Source organism: Aythya ferina (genome assembly GCF_964211825.1).
Source record: "Aythya ferina genome assembly, chromosome: 9".
In the NCBI taxonomy this organism is placed as follows: domain Eukaryota; kingdom Metazoa; phylum Chordata; class Aves; order Anseriformes; family Anatidae; genus Aythya; species Aythya ferina.
The window spans coordinates 18705765-18724436 of NC_140305.1; the positions used below are offsets into that span (position 1 = coordinate 18705765).

Below are 18672 nucleotides of genomic sequence, written 5' to 3' on the forward strand. Positions count from 1 at the left end.
ATTTCTTGTGCCAATCTGGTAATTTCTCACAAAAATGTACTTTATTTCCTTATTATTGTCCATGCTGCCCTAAAGGATACTGAGGCTCGGTTTGTGCTTTAACAACATGTAGTCACAGTCCTATATCTGTATTTTTCCAGCTAGTCCCTGCTCTGGCTCTGAGGTGAGTTTTATTTCTTCAATGTGAAAAACATCCCATTTCCTGGAGCAGCAGCGTGCTTACTCGTGCCTTCTGGTTGTAGCTACTTGGTGGGCCTTTTATTGACTCTGAACAATCTTTGAACAGTTAATAACCAAGTCTTAATTAAAATAAGCTTTTAATTAAATCTTATCTCTCGTTCCCTGCAATATACCCATTATTTGCTTTTCGAACAGCGTTCAGACTGACCCTGCCTGGCCAGCGAGGAGGCAGAGGAACCGCAGCACCAACCTGGTGCCTGCTCGGGGCGCTGATCCCTGCAGGAGCAGGGATATCTCAGGGACATCCCCACGGGAAGCAGGCTGCTTGCGGGCATCGCAGCAACCAGGTTTCTCCTGGGAGGCCTTTTGGGATGGCAGTCCTGGGTGAAATGGGTGAAAGGAGGTGAGTCAAAGGCCCCCACCTGACCTCCCTGAACCCCCGCCGGTGGTGGAGATTGGCGAGAGCCCTGATGTGGACAACCAGAGCCCAACAGCACTGCTAGAAGCAAGCACCACCGCGAGCTCCCGCTGTTACTGCTCCAAAGCAGACCTGTCTGCAGCTAATGCCTCGCTCAAGGAAAAGCCACAGAGATTCCTCACTAGACTGCGATGTTGACGAGTTGTTGGGGGTTTTTATTTCTTCTTTCTTTCAGAAAAATAATGCCAGGCTCAGCCCTCCTCAGAGACAGGCACTTTCTTGTTTTTGTTGCTTTTGCATTCTGGAGTTTTTAATCTCCTCGTTTTCTGTGAGCATAACAAAATGTTGCCTGAGCAGTGCTGCACAGACCCCGGTGGGATATGGTGACATGATGTCTCCGCGATGACTTTCCCAGGGCAGAGGCGTTAACCGTGTTGTTGTATCTGTGCTGTTCTCCAGAAGCAGAGCTGGGCGTTTATAGGAACAACGCAGCACGTTCGTGTTCAGATGCAGTCAACAGAAAGATATTTGAAAACAAACGATGCAACTCTTCTTTTTGTTATTGCTTGGTGGTGTGCTTGAAGCACAGCCCTGCTGGTCCCTTCTACCAGAGAGGAAGAGAAATTGCCTCAGCCTGAAACAACCTAGACAGACAAACATCTTTTCCAGGCTCAGAACTGTTGTCATCAGCCAGGACGTGCTACACTCACCCCCCTGAAACGCTGCTCCTTTGCACTGCTCTGCCCATCCCGTGTGGCTTTCCCTGCAGGAGCAGAGCCTGCCCGTTCTTCTGGTTGGGTTTCCAAACCAGGGACGCGAGGCTGTGGTTACCCTGAGGCTGCTCGGATGGCCGCTGAAGGCAGAAATTGAGGGTTTTTCCAGGAGGCACTTGGATGTTGGGTAGAGTGAAGTGAGCCTGCTAGAGCAGGGCTCAGCCTGGCAGCTCTGCTCACTGCACGCAGGAATTACTGGACGGCACAGGGCAGGATGCATCCAAAACTCCATTCCTTGCCTGCAAGAGGCATGTGTAATGCGTCCAGGCAACCTTGGTGAGAAGTGGGTTATTGGGTTCATTAATAAAAGTCCTCCCATAGGGTTGTCCCTGTCTAATTTACACCTGTGAGAGCCATTGCAGGAACAGAGATTGCATCACGCTGTTTGGTTGCCTTCGAGGGACCAAGAACAGAAAAAGGAGTTGAGGAAACAGAGAAGTGAAGGAATTTTAATGTCTGCTAGTATTGGGCTGCTTGTCCTGACGCTTTGCCCTGAGTGTAGCCTGCCTGAGATTTGACATTCTAGTTCTATTCCTGGGGCCCAACTTGCTGCATCTCTCATCTTACAAGGAAGTGAGTGGAGCTCTGAAATATTTGGCCTCTTCTGAGCAAGCAGAAAAATAAGATTTTGTTGAAAGCTTCAAATTCAGACAGCAAAGTGGAAATCCGGTCTGTTGCCTCCTGCAAAGGACAGAACGAGCTCTTGGAAACCAGTGGCAGAAAGCACCGTGTAGCCTCAGACCTGGCTGTCGGTGCTAGCCCAGGGACTGGAGAAAGTGCTCGTCCTCAGAATTACCCTCTGCTCTGTGCCCAGTCCTTTCAACCATGCGTGTGTGGGATGGAATTGACTCACCTGCATTGTAAAGCGAAATGAGAGCGCTTTCCAAACATAAAATATTTAGTTTGGGAGCATAAAGTAGTGAGAGCCAGGATTGTTAGTGACCTTCGATGCAGAAATTAACAGCTGGAGCTGGAGGAACTGCCTATTACAGTTGGAGGGCCTGTGGAAGTGCTCAGCTCATGTGAAGGCTGCTCAGCCTTGCTTAACGAAGAGCAGCACCTTTTTGGCACCTGAGCACCATCCACACCTTGCTAAAGTCTGAATTATCCGTTTTCAACCATCTAATAGTTTCGGAAGTCAGTCTTTTAAGGAGCAGCACAGCCTCTTCCACATCAGAGGTCTTGCTTAGTACCAGGAGCTTTTTTTGGGTCCAGCAGATGTCATCAGATTTGCTAACCCGGTGGATGTGGATCCCATACCATGACAAGAAGCCGAACCACATTTAACAGGGTGCAGCAGAGCACAGGGCAGGTGCTGCCAGCAATCTTACATCATCTCTTTTCCCACCTTTTTGCCTTTTTCTTCTTTTTTTTCCTTGTTTGTAGGTAGAGGGCACACAATAACCAAGAGCCGAGAGTCTGAGCACTTTACATTCCGAGCCATCCCGTGCTGCATCCCATCTGTTAGGACACTTTCTAATTGAAAATGAGCTTAAATAACACAGAAGCTGTAACTTTCGGAGGTCTGAGCTGCTGAGTTATACCCTACTGATGTTGTGGGGCACAGGGGAGGGAGACAGCAAAGGTATCTTGGGGTTCAATCCTTTCCTTTTAAGAAGAGGATTTGCCTTACTGAAGAAATATCCTTGTCTTAGAGGTGGCTGTTCTCCACAGACACTGTCACTTGCAGGCTTTACCTCATCCCTGATGAAGATGGCACTTGTAACTAAGGTAGAATTATTATTCTCTATTCTCTGAGCACTTGTGCTTTGAAGGGGTTATCACAGGCTGCATCCCTCTCCAGAGCCCTCATGCCAGTGCTCTTCACTTTTCTGAAGAGCCTTCTGCCCCTTGCATTTGCTCGCTGGCTAGATGAGCTGTTGGACTCTTACATATCTCACCTGAAAATATGTTAAATCCTTTCTGCTTTAAGGAATAATTTCGAATTGCTACTTCTACATCAATATTCTGTTACAGAGTTTAAAATGGGAATGGCTTCTGATTTAATTAATAATTTCATTGGAGATTTACCCATGATTTTCCTGTAGATTCCAAAGTAATTTTGTAGCTCAGAATGCTTTCTGACTTGAGTTAAGGCCTCACACTACAGGCTTGATTAGAGAAAAAGGGGTCAGTGACAGGCCATTTCTCCTCCAGGCCCATCCAAATCTTTCTCAGGCACTTTCACAAGTGCTCGTCAGACACTGGGGTCTCTACAGCTTTCTCCCTGGTATGCTCCAAACACGACATCACCGCAAGGCAGTATTGCAGAGCCAGCCCCTTGTGCCCTGCTGTTTAGACTTTAGTTGAAGAGGTGGATTGCAGTCTGCTGTGTTTTAGGTACAAGAGCCTTCTCTGTGTATACATATCTCTGTCTGTTGCCACTCCTGCACCTATTAAGCTCTGAGTCAGTTGACTGACTTCAGCTCCCAGATGGGCTGTAGTTCTTATGAGCTTTATAAAAGAGTGAAGTCAGGCAGAGGAGGGAGAATGAAGCAGTTTCCTATATGAAGGAAAGATTTTATTGTGCCTATGCACCTTATTAGACACTAGAGAATCTATGTAGGCAAAAGGTCTTCTGATGGCCTCAGTATGAGAAGATATTTCCTCAAAGATGACAGTCAGTGTTGAGGTCTGTTGTCATTCTTTACAATATTTTTACAACCTCCTAAGCTTTTGGGAGTAAAGTAAGTCCTCAGATCTCCCTCTGCTTTCGTGTTTTGCAGATCCTGGACGAATGGTTTGGGCGGACAGTCATCTGCTCCTGCGTGAAGCTAAGCTACGACCATGCACAGAGTATGATTGAAAACCCTGGGAAGGTGTTCTCACCTGAAGAGCTACCCCCTGTCTCCCCTCAGCACTCAGTAGCCGAGGTCCAGCAAGCTGTGCTGAACCTGCACCGGATTGCCCAGCACCTCCGCAAACAGCGCTTCATTGATGGTGCTCTGCGCCTCGACCAGGTGAGTAAATCCAGCCCCTTAGGGGCTTTCAGTCCACTGAAGCAATTCCCTGCTGTACTCCCTTAGGACTTCCTAATCAATCCAAAAACTCAAGGGGAGAGTCAGGCTGGAATAGAAAGGCAGGTGTGCGTGCCAATGTCATCTTAAAAATGGCATCAAATTATTTACCAAAAGCACTAAGTAAAGTAGAATCTAAAGAAAAATAATCCTGTTTTTTAAGGAGTGGTCCATCTTCCAGCATTTTTCAAAATCACGAAACTGTAGTAAACTGGGTAAGTAACTTACACAGTGAAATAAGTCATGACGGTGTCATTCATCATCAAGCATTCCAGATATCCTTAACGCACATTACACTGCAAAGGGCTTATCCTCCACATTTATTCTTGTGCCTGCAATACTCATGTTTTCCACCACTTTCATAGGAGTTCTCTGGGCAGGGAAAATGACTAAAATGTAATCTAAGCTAATATTTATAAGTGGGTGTGTTTTAGGAAGAAATGCGAGTGAGGAGGTTTTCTGTCTGGGGCAATTTAAATAATCTGGTATCAATTGTTGTCTGTGTCATTTCTACTTAATAAGTAGACCCAGATATTTTAGATTGCTGCAGCAAAAATACTTTTGCATTTGAGATTCAGCTGCTGCAAGGTGCCTTCTGACAGGTTTTGTGGATAGCAGGTTCTGGTAATTTATAGAACCCAGTGGCCTTCCTGACCAGGAGACTGTTTGATGGAGGAAGCTCTATTGTTACATATTGCAAAACAAGAATGAGTCAACACAACATAATCATACTGCTGAGAAAGGAGCTAGCGTACCGAGATGTATAAACAGGACTATTGTATGTAAGAGGTATGTTGCAATTCTGCCATTTTATTCTGTGCTGCAGTATTGTCTCCAGTTGCAGGGAAACGTGGTCTGATTGTACAGAGGGAGCAACCAGTGTCTGTAAGCAGTGACCTTCCCTGGCAGAGCACGTGGCTTAGCCTGGTGAAGCTGTTTTGAAGAGAAGGCAATTTGATGTGCCCCATGTGTAAGACAGGCAGAATGAGACATCTGTATCTTGAACTGCAGTAGGGGAGGTTGGGGTTATATGATTATACTTTAGGATAAATGTTCTGGTGTAGGAATTGTGGTGGCTGAGGCTATCTTGCCTGAATCTGTTGAAGGACTTAAAGGACTGGCTAGGCATACATAAATAAGCCTGGAGCCAAGGGCTTTTGCTCAAGGTCCCCTTTTCTCATTTGATCTTTCCCTCTCATAGGAAACGGTCCCTTCTTAAATCAGATTCAAGTAATTTTTGGAAACCAGACTCCTAGTTTGAACTCCTACAGAATTTGCTTAACCTTCTTGTGGAACAGAGGCTTCCCTCATTAATGTTTATCGCACAGTGGTTAATAAGCTGGGCTTTTGTTTCCAAGCACAGTGAATGCTAGAGAAACATTAAAACAAACAAAACCACCAGCCTTTGCACTTCATATTGATGAACTAATGGGGAAGCCTTGGTGATGTCTGCACTGGAACAACAACCCATGGTGACTGGAAGCTGTGCTCCAGAAAGGCCAACCTCTGGTTGCGGTACACAAGTCACATTGTGTTGCGCTGAATGGACACCAGATGTGTCTGAGTTCAGTACCTGTTATCAAAATATCCTCAGGGAGAATATTTTTAAAACACTTGTGACATTTTAGATGGCAGGATTTGGCCAGGGAAGCCTCCTGTTCCAGTAATACCCTGTAAAAGATCAGCGGTGGTTTGTTTTGCTCTGTGCTGTTATGATGGAGCCGTTAAGGATGTGATACTGGAGCATGGTTGGTGAGATCTGGGTTAAAAGCCACCTCTAAGGGCACCACAAGGGGCTGCTTCCTAGCCAGCCTGCTGCATAGCCAAATGATAAACTGGATTGCATTTCTCAAGTGGCATTTCATGCTGTGTGGAATCTGTCTCCTCTGGCAAAAGTGTCAGAGTGAAAGTAATGGTCTTTGAGAAGGAAGTGTGTTTTAGTTCAAGGGACACTTTCCCCGTGCTTATTCTTTTCAAGTACTGCCTTGAGAGCTGCATTTTGATAAACTACACCCTCCCCAAGGCACGGAGAAAGCCGTTACTATAAGGCCTGAATGCAAACAGTATTTGAGGGGGGTGCGTGTGTGTGGACATGTTCAGCGTATGTGGCAGGACAAAGCAGTCTGCAGCTTTTAATAGAACGAGATTAGTCCCTCTGCCTTTGTTCCCCCACTTCCTTGAGTTCCCATGGATGCAGTTCTGCACCGGGTCTGACTTCCAGCCCCAGGCAGGCAGGCAAGGGTGGGCCCGAATGGGAAACACACCTGTCTAATCACTGGACCTCTCGCTGATTTCCTGTTGAGTAATGCACATCCTGAACAATGGAAGACAAACTCCAGCAGGAAACTAGGGGCAATGAATTATCAGACTCCAAATAAATATGTGAGTGAAGGAAATGGTCATCCCACAGTATTAAGGGAGGGGGTAGCTGGGCATGGATGATTCCCGTGCTTTTTTTTCCAAGGGATATGAGCCCTTTTCCTATATATTGCGTTATGTTTGAGTTCTGCCTCGGGGTCACTCCTGATTGAACGGTGATGAGGGTTTTTCTGACTTCCACCCTGCCATTTTTCACTGTGACGTGCTCTCGTGCTTCCTGTTAGTATTAAGAAAATCATTAGGGGACGAATTTCCCTTCCTGCTTTGCCACTGGCCATGGTGGCCTTGGGCTGGTGCTCTCCCTGCCTGCCTCAGTTTCCCCTTTGGGATGATATTTATCTCCCCCATAGCATCCTTATAATTTAGGATTGATTCCCAAAAAAGAAAAACATCTCTCTTTTGAGGCCATTCATGGGCATACCTGTATAACAGCAGAAATCCTGGTTGGCCAGGGAACCCCTTGCACCCGACAGGGCTCTGGTAAGACACAGCAGTGTCAGCCTGGATGTGTTGTGGTGAGGGGAAGGTTTCCTGCCCGAGTATTGCTGCTGAATTTTTATGACCTAGTGTGAGAGCAGCATTTGCTTGCCCACGGTTTTCTTTCTAGCGGTAATTTTAGAAGCAGGAATCTCTAGCTCAACTGTTGAAGAATACTTGTTCGGAAAATTTGGGAATAGGATATCTGGGTCACACAGAAAACCCTGAGACAAATTACAGAGGTAGTGCATGCTCGTGAAAACTAAGGATTTGTGGATTCAGTATCACTATATATGTGTGCCTTTAGGGCTGTGAAATTTTTTAATTCCTGCCCCAGTTTGGTGGCGACCTACATACCTGCCACTCTTTTTCCCCCATTTCCTTCCATGCCCCTGCAGAGGTTTGTAGGAGGGGAATCCTGCTCCTCGAGTCTGAGGACCTTCTTTGCAACCTTTGCTTCTTTGCCTGTTCCTCCATGGGATCTTGCTGATCCCATAGCCCCCTTCTGGGGCTTTTTCCCTAGAATATGGTTTCCTGTGCTGCCTTCCAGCTTGCTAGCTCCAGAAGGCTGCTCAGCACTAAGTTTTAAAGGTTTAAAGTCTTTGCACCTTCAGCTGCTAAGGAGCTTATGAAACTTTGTCCACACAGACAGAGATTAATGTACTTCTTTGCCTTCTCAATTGGACCTGCGGCTTTGAGAAGTAAAGGCAAGAGGTGCCTTCTGCTGTGGCTTTGAGGAAAAACCAGTCAGATATTTACACTATTGTCTGCACCCTGTCTCCCTCAGACTCCAGACCATGAAATGCCACCCTGCTGCTCTCCTTGCAGCCCTTGGTGTACCCACGTTGTAACTGGAGTGGGGATCTGACCTGGTTTAAAAACCAAAGTGAGCACTCCCCACAACTTTTTTTTCCTGGCCATGTTGCTTTGAAGCTGGCTCACTTCCCCAGACCACAGCTTTTACAAACACTAGCCAGAGATCAGATAGAAACCTGCTTTTAAAGAACCATCAAGTTTGCAGAAAAACTCCTCAGCTCGAGGAGCTTGCGTAGAGGAGACGTGCTGATAAATGGTTCTCTTTTTTGGCCTCAGCAGTTTATAAATGAATCACCAGGACAGATGCCTACAAAGAGACAGGTTAACAAGGATTTCAGTGTGTATTTAAAATAATACCCCAGGATGCTGATCTGTCTCTATGACAACTGGGTGAGCTGCGTGGTGCTTTTGGTTGTGCCCGTGGTTCTGCCTTTGCCAGTGCACTTACACCTGCGTGCCCAAAACACTGGCTTGGGCCAAAGTTCATGGGGAGAACAACCCAAAGTGCATTCACATTTGCTAGTGGCATCAAGTTGTTTGCTAGAACAGAATCGTAGTATCCTTGTTTGCTGCACAACAGGTGTTCAGCTTTGTGGGTGAATGCAAAAAAAAGAAAAAAAAAAAAAAAAAGGATAAAGATGGCAACGATGATACTGTTATGCAAATTTAAGGACTGAATTGCTAGTGAAGTGGTCTCACTTCTGCTTGCTCTCAGTCTGCGTGCTGTGCCATCTCGTCATGCTTTTCCCTGTGGGTTTCTTATCGTTTTGAATAACTTAAAGGTTAGTAGAAATGGTACCGGTGTACCTCCGCGTGTGCTGGAGACCTTGCCTGTGGTCCTATCCAGTGGTCGCTGCGCATAAGGTAATAAGTGATCTTTGAGAATAGCTGTGTTTAATTAAAATTGGTGGGACTCCTGAAGTAATAGAGCATTGCTGCTGCAGGAAGCAGAAAAACAAGCGTAAACACCCCAAATACAAGAACGTGTGCTAGCAGCAGGCCAGCTGCAAAATGCTCTGTCATATGTCACACGAGCTCTCAGAATAGACGTCACGTACTGGATGCCAACAGTTCTGAGAAGTTGGCTCAAGCCATCCACACGTAGAAAATAAAGAGGAAGAGGTACATTGTACGTGCAGGATGTGACATTGTATGCTGGGAAATTTTGTGTTTAGTTGCAGCTAATGGGATAGGACAGGAGCACAATTTTAGACAGTAGCTCCTGCTAATGCTGTTTGATTGGAAATCTCAAGAGTCAGAGATTAATTACTACCACCATTAAAATTTTCCAATAAGAATGACTGCTGGAAATAATTATGGGAAATTGTTTATGTCATATTTCCAGTCTCGTATCTGTTTGATAAGCATACAGATCTTCTTTTCTTTTTGCTATAAGGAAGTAGGAAATGTTTCTACCCCGGTGAAGCAGCCATAGTGCTGTAAATTCAGTATATCCGTATATCAACGGGAGGCACTTTGGGTCAGAACTGATGTTTAGTTCCAGTGAGAATGCTGGGCAATGGGACAGCAAAGGGCTCTAATGTTGTGTGGACCTCAGTTAACTAAAGGCACCTGTGTTTTCCTGACAGTGTGATCTGAATCACGTATTAAAATAGGGTAGGAAGGCCGTCCTGGCTAGAGCACTCCCTGACGTGATGCTGAGTTTCTCCAGCCACAGCTGCTGCCTGTACCTTCCTGCACGCTCCCAGCGCACACACCTTTTTGCAGAGGAGGTGTCTTTGCTCAGCAACTGCCTCCTGGCTGTCCTTGCATCTTTCTTGGTAAAGAAGCTGCTACAACAACAGTGCATGAGGCAGGATGAGCTGTTCATACAGCACTGCAAGATAAATGGAAATACGGACTGACAAGGAGCTTTCACTGCTCACTTCCTATCACAATTCCACCATTGTCTGCTGCTTTTCTTTGATGTCTGGCTAAAGAGACATCGCTGATGCACAGAATGGGGACAGCAGGTGCTACACGATCATTACGGACAGTTGCTTAGACTGTGTGATACATTAGGCAGCTGGGGAGATGTTAGATATATTTGGAGGTTAATTTCCTTTGGGGATTTTAAGTCTTTTGCATAGCCCCAGTTAATAAACCAAAACGAGCATCTAAGGCCACAGCTATCTTCTGGGCGATCCTGCTCTTCTCTGCAGGAGTAATCAAAATGCATTTGCAAAGGTGCATTAGCGAGGTAGAAATGTTTTTCAAAACGTCTTTCCTCCAATACCAGAGGGGATCGTGGTGCTTTGCAGGCCAACATGAAATGTCATCGTTGTCGTCAGGAGCAGCGAGTGGCTCGGGTCAGGCAATTTGCGCACACACTGAGGAGACACGCAGGAGGGAGGCATTGCGGGATCGTGTTAGGGAGTTGGGTCTGTGCTGGCTGAGCATCTTCCTGCTCGCATGGAGATGGTTGGGGTGCCAGTAGGTTTTAAGATATTTCGATTCAATCAGGATTTTGAGTAGAAAGCCCTCAGAATCTAATTGTGGTGGGTCTTTTGCCCTGGGATTTTAATGAAGTCCTCCCAGGGGTGTGAGCAGGATTGATGTCCTTGCACATATCCTGCCGTTCCCTGATCGTTCTTTTAGAGCTGAGCAGCTGTGTCGCAGCAGGAGCAGGTGGTGAAGTGGCTGAGCTGGCTCCAGCAGGAGCGGGGAGCTGAGCGCTGGAGCGCAGGGCTCGGCTGTAGAGCATTGTGCTGGGAGCCACCACAGCCAGATGCCTGGGCAAGTACATTTGGGAAGGAGCTCCCCACACAGTAGTGCTCTGGCCTTGATTTACCATCCGTAATGCAAGTTTGAGTTGTGACCTTCTCTATTCTTGCTAGAGTTTCTCAGCCACTAGCTCAGATATTCAAGTTCTCTGTTCATGTACAAGTGGTTTTCTCATAAACAAACACAGCTTAACCCATTAGTTTTACCAAATCCATGATATACCTGAAAGCTTGGAAGCTCCTCAAAAAAAAGGGGATCTTATGCTTTAATTTTGATACGCTATCTGTCACAGCAATAGCTTCATAGGTCTGCCAGCAGCAGCAGAGCAGGTATCAGAGGGGGGGCTGGCTCCATCCTCCCAGGCGATGGGAAAGGCACGGAGGTGAAGCAGTGCCTGAGCTGACGCAGTGAGTCAGTGGCAGAGCTGGCAGCACGGCCTTTTCCTGATTCCCAGGCTAAATCCGGTGCCTCAGGCCAGAGCTGATCATTCTCATCCGCTCATGTTTATTCCTGACAGTTTATTTCTATTAAATAAAAAACGTTGGGTTTTTGTTTGTTCCCGTTGCTGGCACTGTTAAGGTCAGTCTTTCATCCTAGCTCCCCAGCAGGTACTTCTCAGCCCAGAGCAGGGCAAAAAGCCACATCAGTGTGAAGCTGTTAACGGTGGCCAGCATTTCTCTGCAACCCAGAATTGAGCAGTGGTCTCTCAAGTGGTCTCACTCTCCCCACCCCTTTTAGTTCTTGAGCTTTGGTGGTGCAGAGCTTGCCTACGTGTGTCAGCTGGCGTGCTGCTGTCCCATGGAGGTCTGTCGTGTTTAAACAGGACAGTTCAGTGGGCCCTGCTTCATCACACTTTGCAATTTGCTTGGCTTCTTCCATCAGGCGAATCCAGTTGCTGCTAAGCTATGAAAAGGGGATGAGCTGGCAGTCATCACGTGCTGCTTGCTGGCAAGGCTGGAAGTATTCACACGAGAAGTAGACACCTCTTGGTTTCCTGGACTAGCCAGAATAGGAGGGTCTTGCCCATGCTTGTGTGATAGGCAGCATGGGGTCACTTGCCCACAGGGACCCCAGGTAGTGCCCAATGTCTCTAGGGGATAAAGGGGGCATCTGTAGCAGGTGCTTGATATGAAGGAATGTGTCTTAAAAATGAAGCTGTTAGCTAAGGTGAACAGAGAATTCAGTGCTTCATCCACCTGAGCAGATCTCTTTGGTATTTTTGAAGGTGGTAGGAAGAGGAAGTTTCTTCTACTGATTATATTCAAAAGGGAAGGAAAAAGGGCGGAGAAAGTGGTTCTCAATGAAGTAAAAACAAACTGGGTTCTCCAGTATCTCCAACAGCAAGACAGATAACACAAAACCCAGGAAAACATGTGTTTGTGTAGAGGTGCACGTGGGGTGAGTGTTGGAACAAAGTTCTGATTTTGCCTTTTCTATTGAGGAAGCAATCTTTGCCCCAGAGTGTCCTGCCTTCCAGTTGATGTTTTTCTTACTAGCGATGAACAGACGTCATCAGAAAGTCTTCTGTTGTTTCAGTTTCCATTTATCACATATTTGAACGGAGACTTGACAAGGGTTTTTTTTTCCCAGGTATTAATTATTGCTGACTGCGTGGCTAATCCATCATTCTTTCAGATGGACTCAGCGTGTGTTGAGTGATGCAACTTCAAATGTGATCAGTCTGCCATAGGTGAGGATGCAGCAGCTCTTTGTCAGAGCCAGCTCTGTTTCACCTAACAGTAAATGGAAGAAAGGCTGATTGTATAATGACAAAGGACAACATTTGGAACGAGATGAAAGATTCGGACATTGCAGTTCTGTGACTTCTCATTTCAATTCCAAAGTGAGAGCTGGGATGGGGGGTGGGGATTCTTGCTTTCCATGACCACAGCTCATTTTATAAAGTGTCTCTGGGCATGGTCACTCATCCTAAATATTGGGACACTCTATCTTTCCTCATCTGTTACACACAGATGCTGAAGTACAAAGAAGCTCAGAGAGCACCTGTGGCTTCCAGAGCCCTCTGAAATGAGACTGCCAGAGTCGTAGCCAAGATCCCAGCAGCCGAGTTGAGGATGGAGCCCATTTTGACTATTTTGAAGAAGCCAGTGCCTGCTCAAGCCCATTTTGGGGTTTATCTTTGGGTTTATCTTTTAACATTCCAAGTCCAAGCCCATGCCTCCTGAAACGATAAGCCCTGCTAAAGTTTGCAGTGATTCACTGGGACTGCATTTTGTTGAGCAACCCGTTGCTTTCGCTTTGAAAGCAAATGACTGTGAATCTGTCTTCAGTAGTCTAGATCATTTATCTTGCGTTTCTCCCCATCTTCGTACAGTAATAAGGAAGTTCTTCTAGCATGTGAGCATAATTCAGTGGAGATTTCCCCTGAATACGTAATTGCATAAAATGGGACCATGAGGCATGACATCTCAGATAAGGTTGCTGGTCCATGTTGCACTTTGTTTTCAGGATTTGTCAATAGTTGGGATTTCATAAAAACCTGCCTGCCTGTGCTCCTCTGTGCGGTGCTGCGTTCGGCTGTAAATGAGGCACGGTGCTCGCCGTCGCTGCCTTCTCCCACCTCGAGACACAGCTTCTGATTCCTCCCCAGTGATCAGTATTCACAAGTTGTTGCATTGTCCATGCCTGAAAACTTGATGGAGGTATTAAACTATACCCTCTGAAGGCAATGCCTTCTCCTATTTGGATTTGGGCTGGTGGGAGATGTGTTGCCAATTAATTACCAGCTGGGTCGGTTGCAGTCCGTTTCCCATCTGAGACGGGTTCCTGTTAAACTGCTGGTCACTTGAAAATGAAGCAAGAGGCGGTGAGAAAGGAGTCTCGAGAGTGTGCTGAGCCCGAGTGGCTTGAGAGACTTCAGACAGCTGGAAGAAACCACCCGTGCAAAATCACAGCGAAGGGTTTTTGTGGTAATGCCTTTAACTGGACTTAAACTTGTTCTTGTCACAGCAATACAAACTAACCAAGCAGTCACTTTTGTCTGTTTGTTTTAAAAACCAATCTAGCCGGAATGAAACAAAATGTAATTTGGGCCTTCCTTGACAAGTGAAATAAAGTAGCTGCGCCGTGGGGCTTGAGCCCTCTGATCCTGCTTCCCTTGGGGGACTGCAGAGCTGCAGCTTATTGGGTGTCTGGTGGCAGTGCCGAGATCAGCCCTCTGATTGAGACATTCTCACTCCCATGAATCAACAGGAGGTTTTGCATTAGCTTTAAGACTGCAGTTTCACCTCAATTTCAAGGTCTCTGTTTTAATCTCAAGCCTCTCCTTTCTTTCCGGAGAGAATTCCATTGATCCAGCGAGCGCTTTGCTTTTAATTAGCGTGGTAGAGTAGAGGCTCACCCACAATACTAGGAAATAAAATGCTTAAATGGCTAAAAAGGGATTTAAAAAAATGCAATTTATTAAATGATTTCTCTCAGTGATGTGTTTAACAGGTATAGAAGACAGAATGAACTAAACCAGGCTTTGGCATTTAGGAAAGTGAGTCATTTTTTCTGTTGCATCATGTATAAACTTTTCCCTTCTCATGTATGTATGGTTGAAATTACTTTGAGGTTTTGAATTTTCACTTCAACTCTCTGTTTTTTATTATTTTCAAACATTACTGAAAGTGATGGTTGATAGTCTTTAATACTGTGCTCACATCTCCTTGCTCTTTTTTTTTTTGTCATTGTTTTTTCTGTTTTTTTTTGAAATAAGCCAGTGCGTAATGTATAGGTGATTAAATGAGCTGGAGATTTAGTGGTTCCTCATGTTTAGGTAGGAGTGAGAGGTAGGTGTGTGGATGGATCCATAACACAGTGCCAAGGGGTGCTGCTGTCAAATAACCTTTACTTGGGGGACCAACCTGAGATTCTTCGTGCATCATGGTTCTCTCTTTTCAAATTCTCAAGCATTTGTACAGGTTCCTTGAAATCAGTTTAAAGATCACGAACATGGTGCTGTTGCAGTCTACTGAGGCAGCAGACAGGTGAGTTTTTTCTTAAAAGAATGCAAAACAATATAAAACCCTGTGGGATGAACATCGCCCTGATGGGAGTTCTTGCTTGGGATTGTTCAGTCCTTATCCAATTTGAGCTCTGAGGTTCTCCATGCAGGAGTAACGCTATTGCTCGGTGCCCAAGGACTTTTAAGCATCTCTCTGGGAGCTTTCCCATCCTCTTTTATCAGTCATCTTGCTGTGGTTCAGGGCAGGGCTTGCTGTGGCTGCTTTTACCCAAAAAGCTGGGTAAAGTCTTGAGCAGACAATAAACACTAAGAGAGGCTGGGACCAACAAAACGATGTGCAGGCTTCTTGGCATGAAGACATTCAGCAGATGGAGGTGTGAAACATGCCCTCATCTGCCCGTTTTATAGGGAGAAACAGTGGAACTTGATGACCTTCTTTCTTTTGAACTCATGGCTACCAGCTGCAGCAGAGCACTAGAGCAGAGAGGGAACCTGCCTTAACCCCCAGGCAGTTGGGCAAAATAACATCATCTGGGCCTCAACCCACCAGGAAAATGGTTGAAGAAAAGGCAGCTCTTACAACCAAATTCTTTGAGTTAGCGTTTGTTTGTTTGTTGTTTTGCTTTGTACAGCTTTGGCTCGGTGTGCACCTGGGCCTGGTTTATCCTTGCTCTTACTGTTTGTATTTTTCTTCAGACTGAGCACCGACGGTCAGTATTTCGTACAAAATAGCATTTGTGATAGGGATTACAGTGATGAGTACAAAATGAAATTCAAAGGGGGAAGACTTGCTAGGAAGAGCTGAAGCAGCCAAAAAAGGGTGCGACCACAGCTACATCACCCAGCCATGGTTAATTTTCGTCTTGAAGAGCTGCATTTGAGGAGGATATTATTTTTCTTTGTCCAAAAGCAAAGCTCTTACCCTCCTTTATGGAAATGCTACCCCAAATGTTGTTAGAACTAGCATACAACCCAGTGTACCTTGTCTCATTGGAAATACGTTGATAGATCTTGTCAAAGGCTGCGTGGTCCTCCTCTATTAGATCTATTAGAAGGATCCTTGGCGACTCTTACCTTCTGCCAGGGAGGGATTTCACAGCATGCTGAAAGTCAGCCGTGACTGTGCGCTGCTGCCTGGAACGTGCTTTGCCAAGGGTTGAGCTGCAGCTATGGCATCCTGGAAATGTAAATCTAGAAAGGGCTTTAGGAGAGGATCCTTTCTTTTTCCTGGCAATAGCAGGAGCTCAGCTGGCAATGGTCCTGTGCCGTGTTTGTCATTGCTTTGTCACTGCACTTTGGGACCTGCGTAATTGGAGCGAGTCTCTCGTGGGGTTGTCTCCATGCCTTTCACCCACCTAGCCATGCATATACAAAATACGTGGAAGAAATTTGCCCTTGGGCCCATTTCTCACGTGTCCCTGATTAGTCATTGCCTGGAATCTGAAATACCAAAGGCCTGCAGGAACCTCATGACCTCCGACAAGTCCGCCAAGGTCCACTGGGGAAGAGTTCAGCAGTCTGAAGGGCTCACCTGATTACAGCGCGGCGCTCAGGCAAAGGGACTCGCGCAAGGTTATCTTGAATCTCATTGAGCATTTCTTCTCATTACAGTCCACAAGACAACCTGCTATCTTGCTGTAACGGGGTTTTACGGGACCTAGCTGCAGCGTTGCACCACGTGGAGAAATGCCAGGGTGCCAGATGCCCTCTAGTGCAGTCATGGCAGCATCGCTCCGTGCTCCCCATGCTGGTGACACCAATGTCCCCATGCAGTGTGGCAGCAGCTGGGCGATAACTGGCGTGAGCAAAGCTGAGCAGGGGCCTTTATCTTCAACTTTAAGCGGGGATTTCAGCCATAGGTTGAGTCTAGGGAAAGCAGTGTGAGGCTAGATTTAGGGAAGAAAAAAAAAAAGAGTCCGCAAAGCAATTTGTTTCTGCTTTCCGTGAGCAAGACTTCCAAAGGAACTCAGTCAATTCTGCAGTACAATCAACAGGACTGGAAAAAAATACCAAGTGAAGTAACACAGTGGCTGTGGTAAACATGAACTGAAGCCTTGGAAGTAGCTAATGGCATACCACAAAAGAGTCTCCTTTCACCCACCGCGGGCCGTGCCAGCAGCAAGCGCTGCCAGCGCTGGCTTCTCGCAGAGGAAAGCATCATTTGGCTCCCTTTTGGGTTTCATTACTCTTCCTGCGCTCCCTCCTGCTCGCAGCAGCAGCCTTTCCAGTTGTAAAGGAGTGAATTAACTCCCTTCGTGTCAGTGATGGATGAGGCGCTTTCTCCCCCTTCAAAGGGGCGAGCCGTGCCGGCGGATGCGGTGCCAGCCGAGGTGAAAAGTCCAAGCGGGACGAGGGAGCCCGCGGGGTGACCCGGCTGTCACTCGGGACACCCCGGGGACAGCTCCCGCTGGTGCCCTGGTTTTGTCCCCCTTTCAATGGCCTTGGGCACGTCCCTTAACACGCAGCAGCCGTCGGTGCGGGATTCGGGGCCTCAAAGGCTTTCGGGGGTGCTTGGCAGCCCCGCGCAGTGGGGGTCAGCACGCTGGTACTTGGGGAGAGCTCGTTCCGGGCGTCCATGGCTAATCACATTAAAGGTGACCTCGTGGGCAGCGCTTTCCATTGTTGCCATATGTTTTGTCCAGCGCTTGAGTGATGTTGTGCATTGGAATGTATTCATGCGTCGCCTAATTTAATCACCAGGCTTAATCCCTTCTCCTGTTCTACACTCTTAGAATTTACTGGCTCCTTTCTGGCCTCCCGTGCATTGTCTGGGGCTCCTTCAGAAGCTAAGGCAGACCCCTGGAGATATTTTTATTTATTTACTTCCAGAATGTATTTAAAACAGAAATCCCAGCAACAAGCCCAGCAAGCTCTCCAAAGAGCAAGCGGTGCAGTGGATGCTCTAGGAGGCTGATCCTTCATCCCTGTGATCTTTTTCTTCCATCCTTTCCACAGAGAAATTAAGGATTAGGCTCCTGGGTTTAAAAAAACAAAACAAAATACTACGAATGGAAAAACGACCGAGAAAGCTGCGTGTCTCCTTTTAATATTGTTGGAATAAATAACTAATTTTACAGAGGCTGTCTCTGTAAAATATGGTGTTGGTTTCTGCCTTTCAAGCTTACTGCTTTGGTACGGACAACTCCAATGCCAGGACTGACCGGACAAAATTAACCCAACAAAGCCACGAGTCCGTCAAGCTGGGAAGCTGGAAACTCTGATTTATGCAGAAGTGCTGCAAAAAGGCAGAGAGCTCTCTGCAAGAGCTGACACGGTCCACAGAAGTCAGGCATTTCTGGGGAGCGGGGCTTTAAGGATGATTTCTAAAGATTTTTCTGTGCCCCAGCTGGCTCTGCAGGGTAGAGGTATAGGTTAAAAATTGGAATTAGAGATTCAGCTGTCTTGTGACTCGCTGTAGGAGTGGATGGGGTCAGTCCTGGCAAGGGAAGGCAGTGATGAGATTTTAGAATGATACCCGATCAGGTTGCTGCTGTGCTCAACTCCCAGAGGCAGGAAACCTTTTAGTTTTCTTACACTTGCTGAGGCAGATGGTTGAATAAATACCTCCCGGGGTGGCTCAGTTCTTCGATTCTCCCTCCCCGTGTGCTGGTACCCACAACTCCGAGCAGTGCAATGCATCCCGGATGGCTTTGAAACCTTAAACATGGCTTGTCCTGATTGAACTGAATCGCAGTCTTGAGCTTTCGTGTGTGTGTCTCTGTGTTAGCATGCAGGGTTTCTTGCAGCTGAGCTCCCATGTGTGAGCTTGCCGATACCCTGCGAATGTGTGTTACGCTCTGGGTTTGATAGGAGGAAGGAGGGATGACGTAGAAGATTGCAGATTTGCGACCGGCTTTAAAAATAGTTTTAAAACGTTATGGATCTTCATTTTGAAGAAATGCAATACTGCTTGGAAAC

General features: G+C 46.6%; 1 protein-coding gene across 4 annotated transcripts in view; it reads left to right on the forward strand.

The window, feature by feature from the left end:
- DIS3L2 (DIS3 like 3'-5' exoribonuclease 2) overlaps window positions 1-18672 on the forward strand; it is a 188836-nt gene that overhangs the window by 123457 nt on the left and 46707 nt on the right. For all 4 annotated transcript variants that reach the window (XM_084528891.1, XM_084528892.1, XM_084528894.1 and 1 more), the window contains one exon: window positions 4098-4331. In XM_084528891.1, the coding sequence (XP_084385017.1) occupies window positions 4098-4331 (234 nt within the window). The remainder of the gene's footprint in view (window positions 1-4097; window positions 4332-18672) is intronic.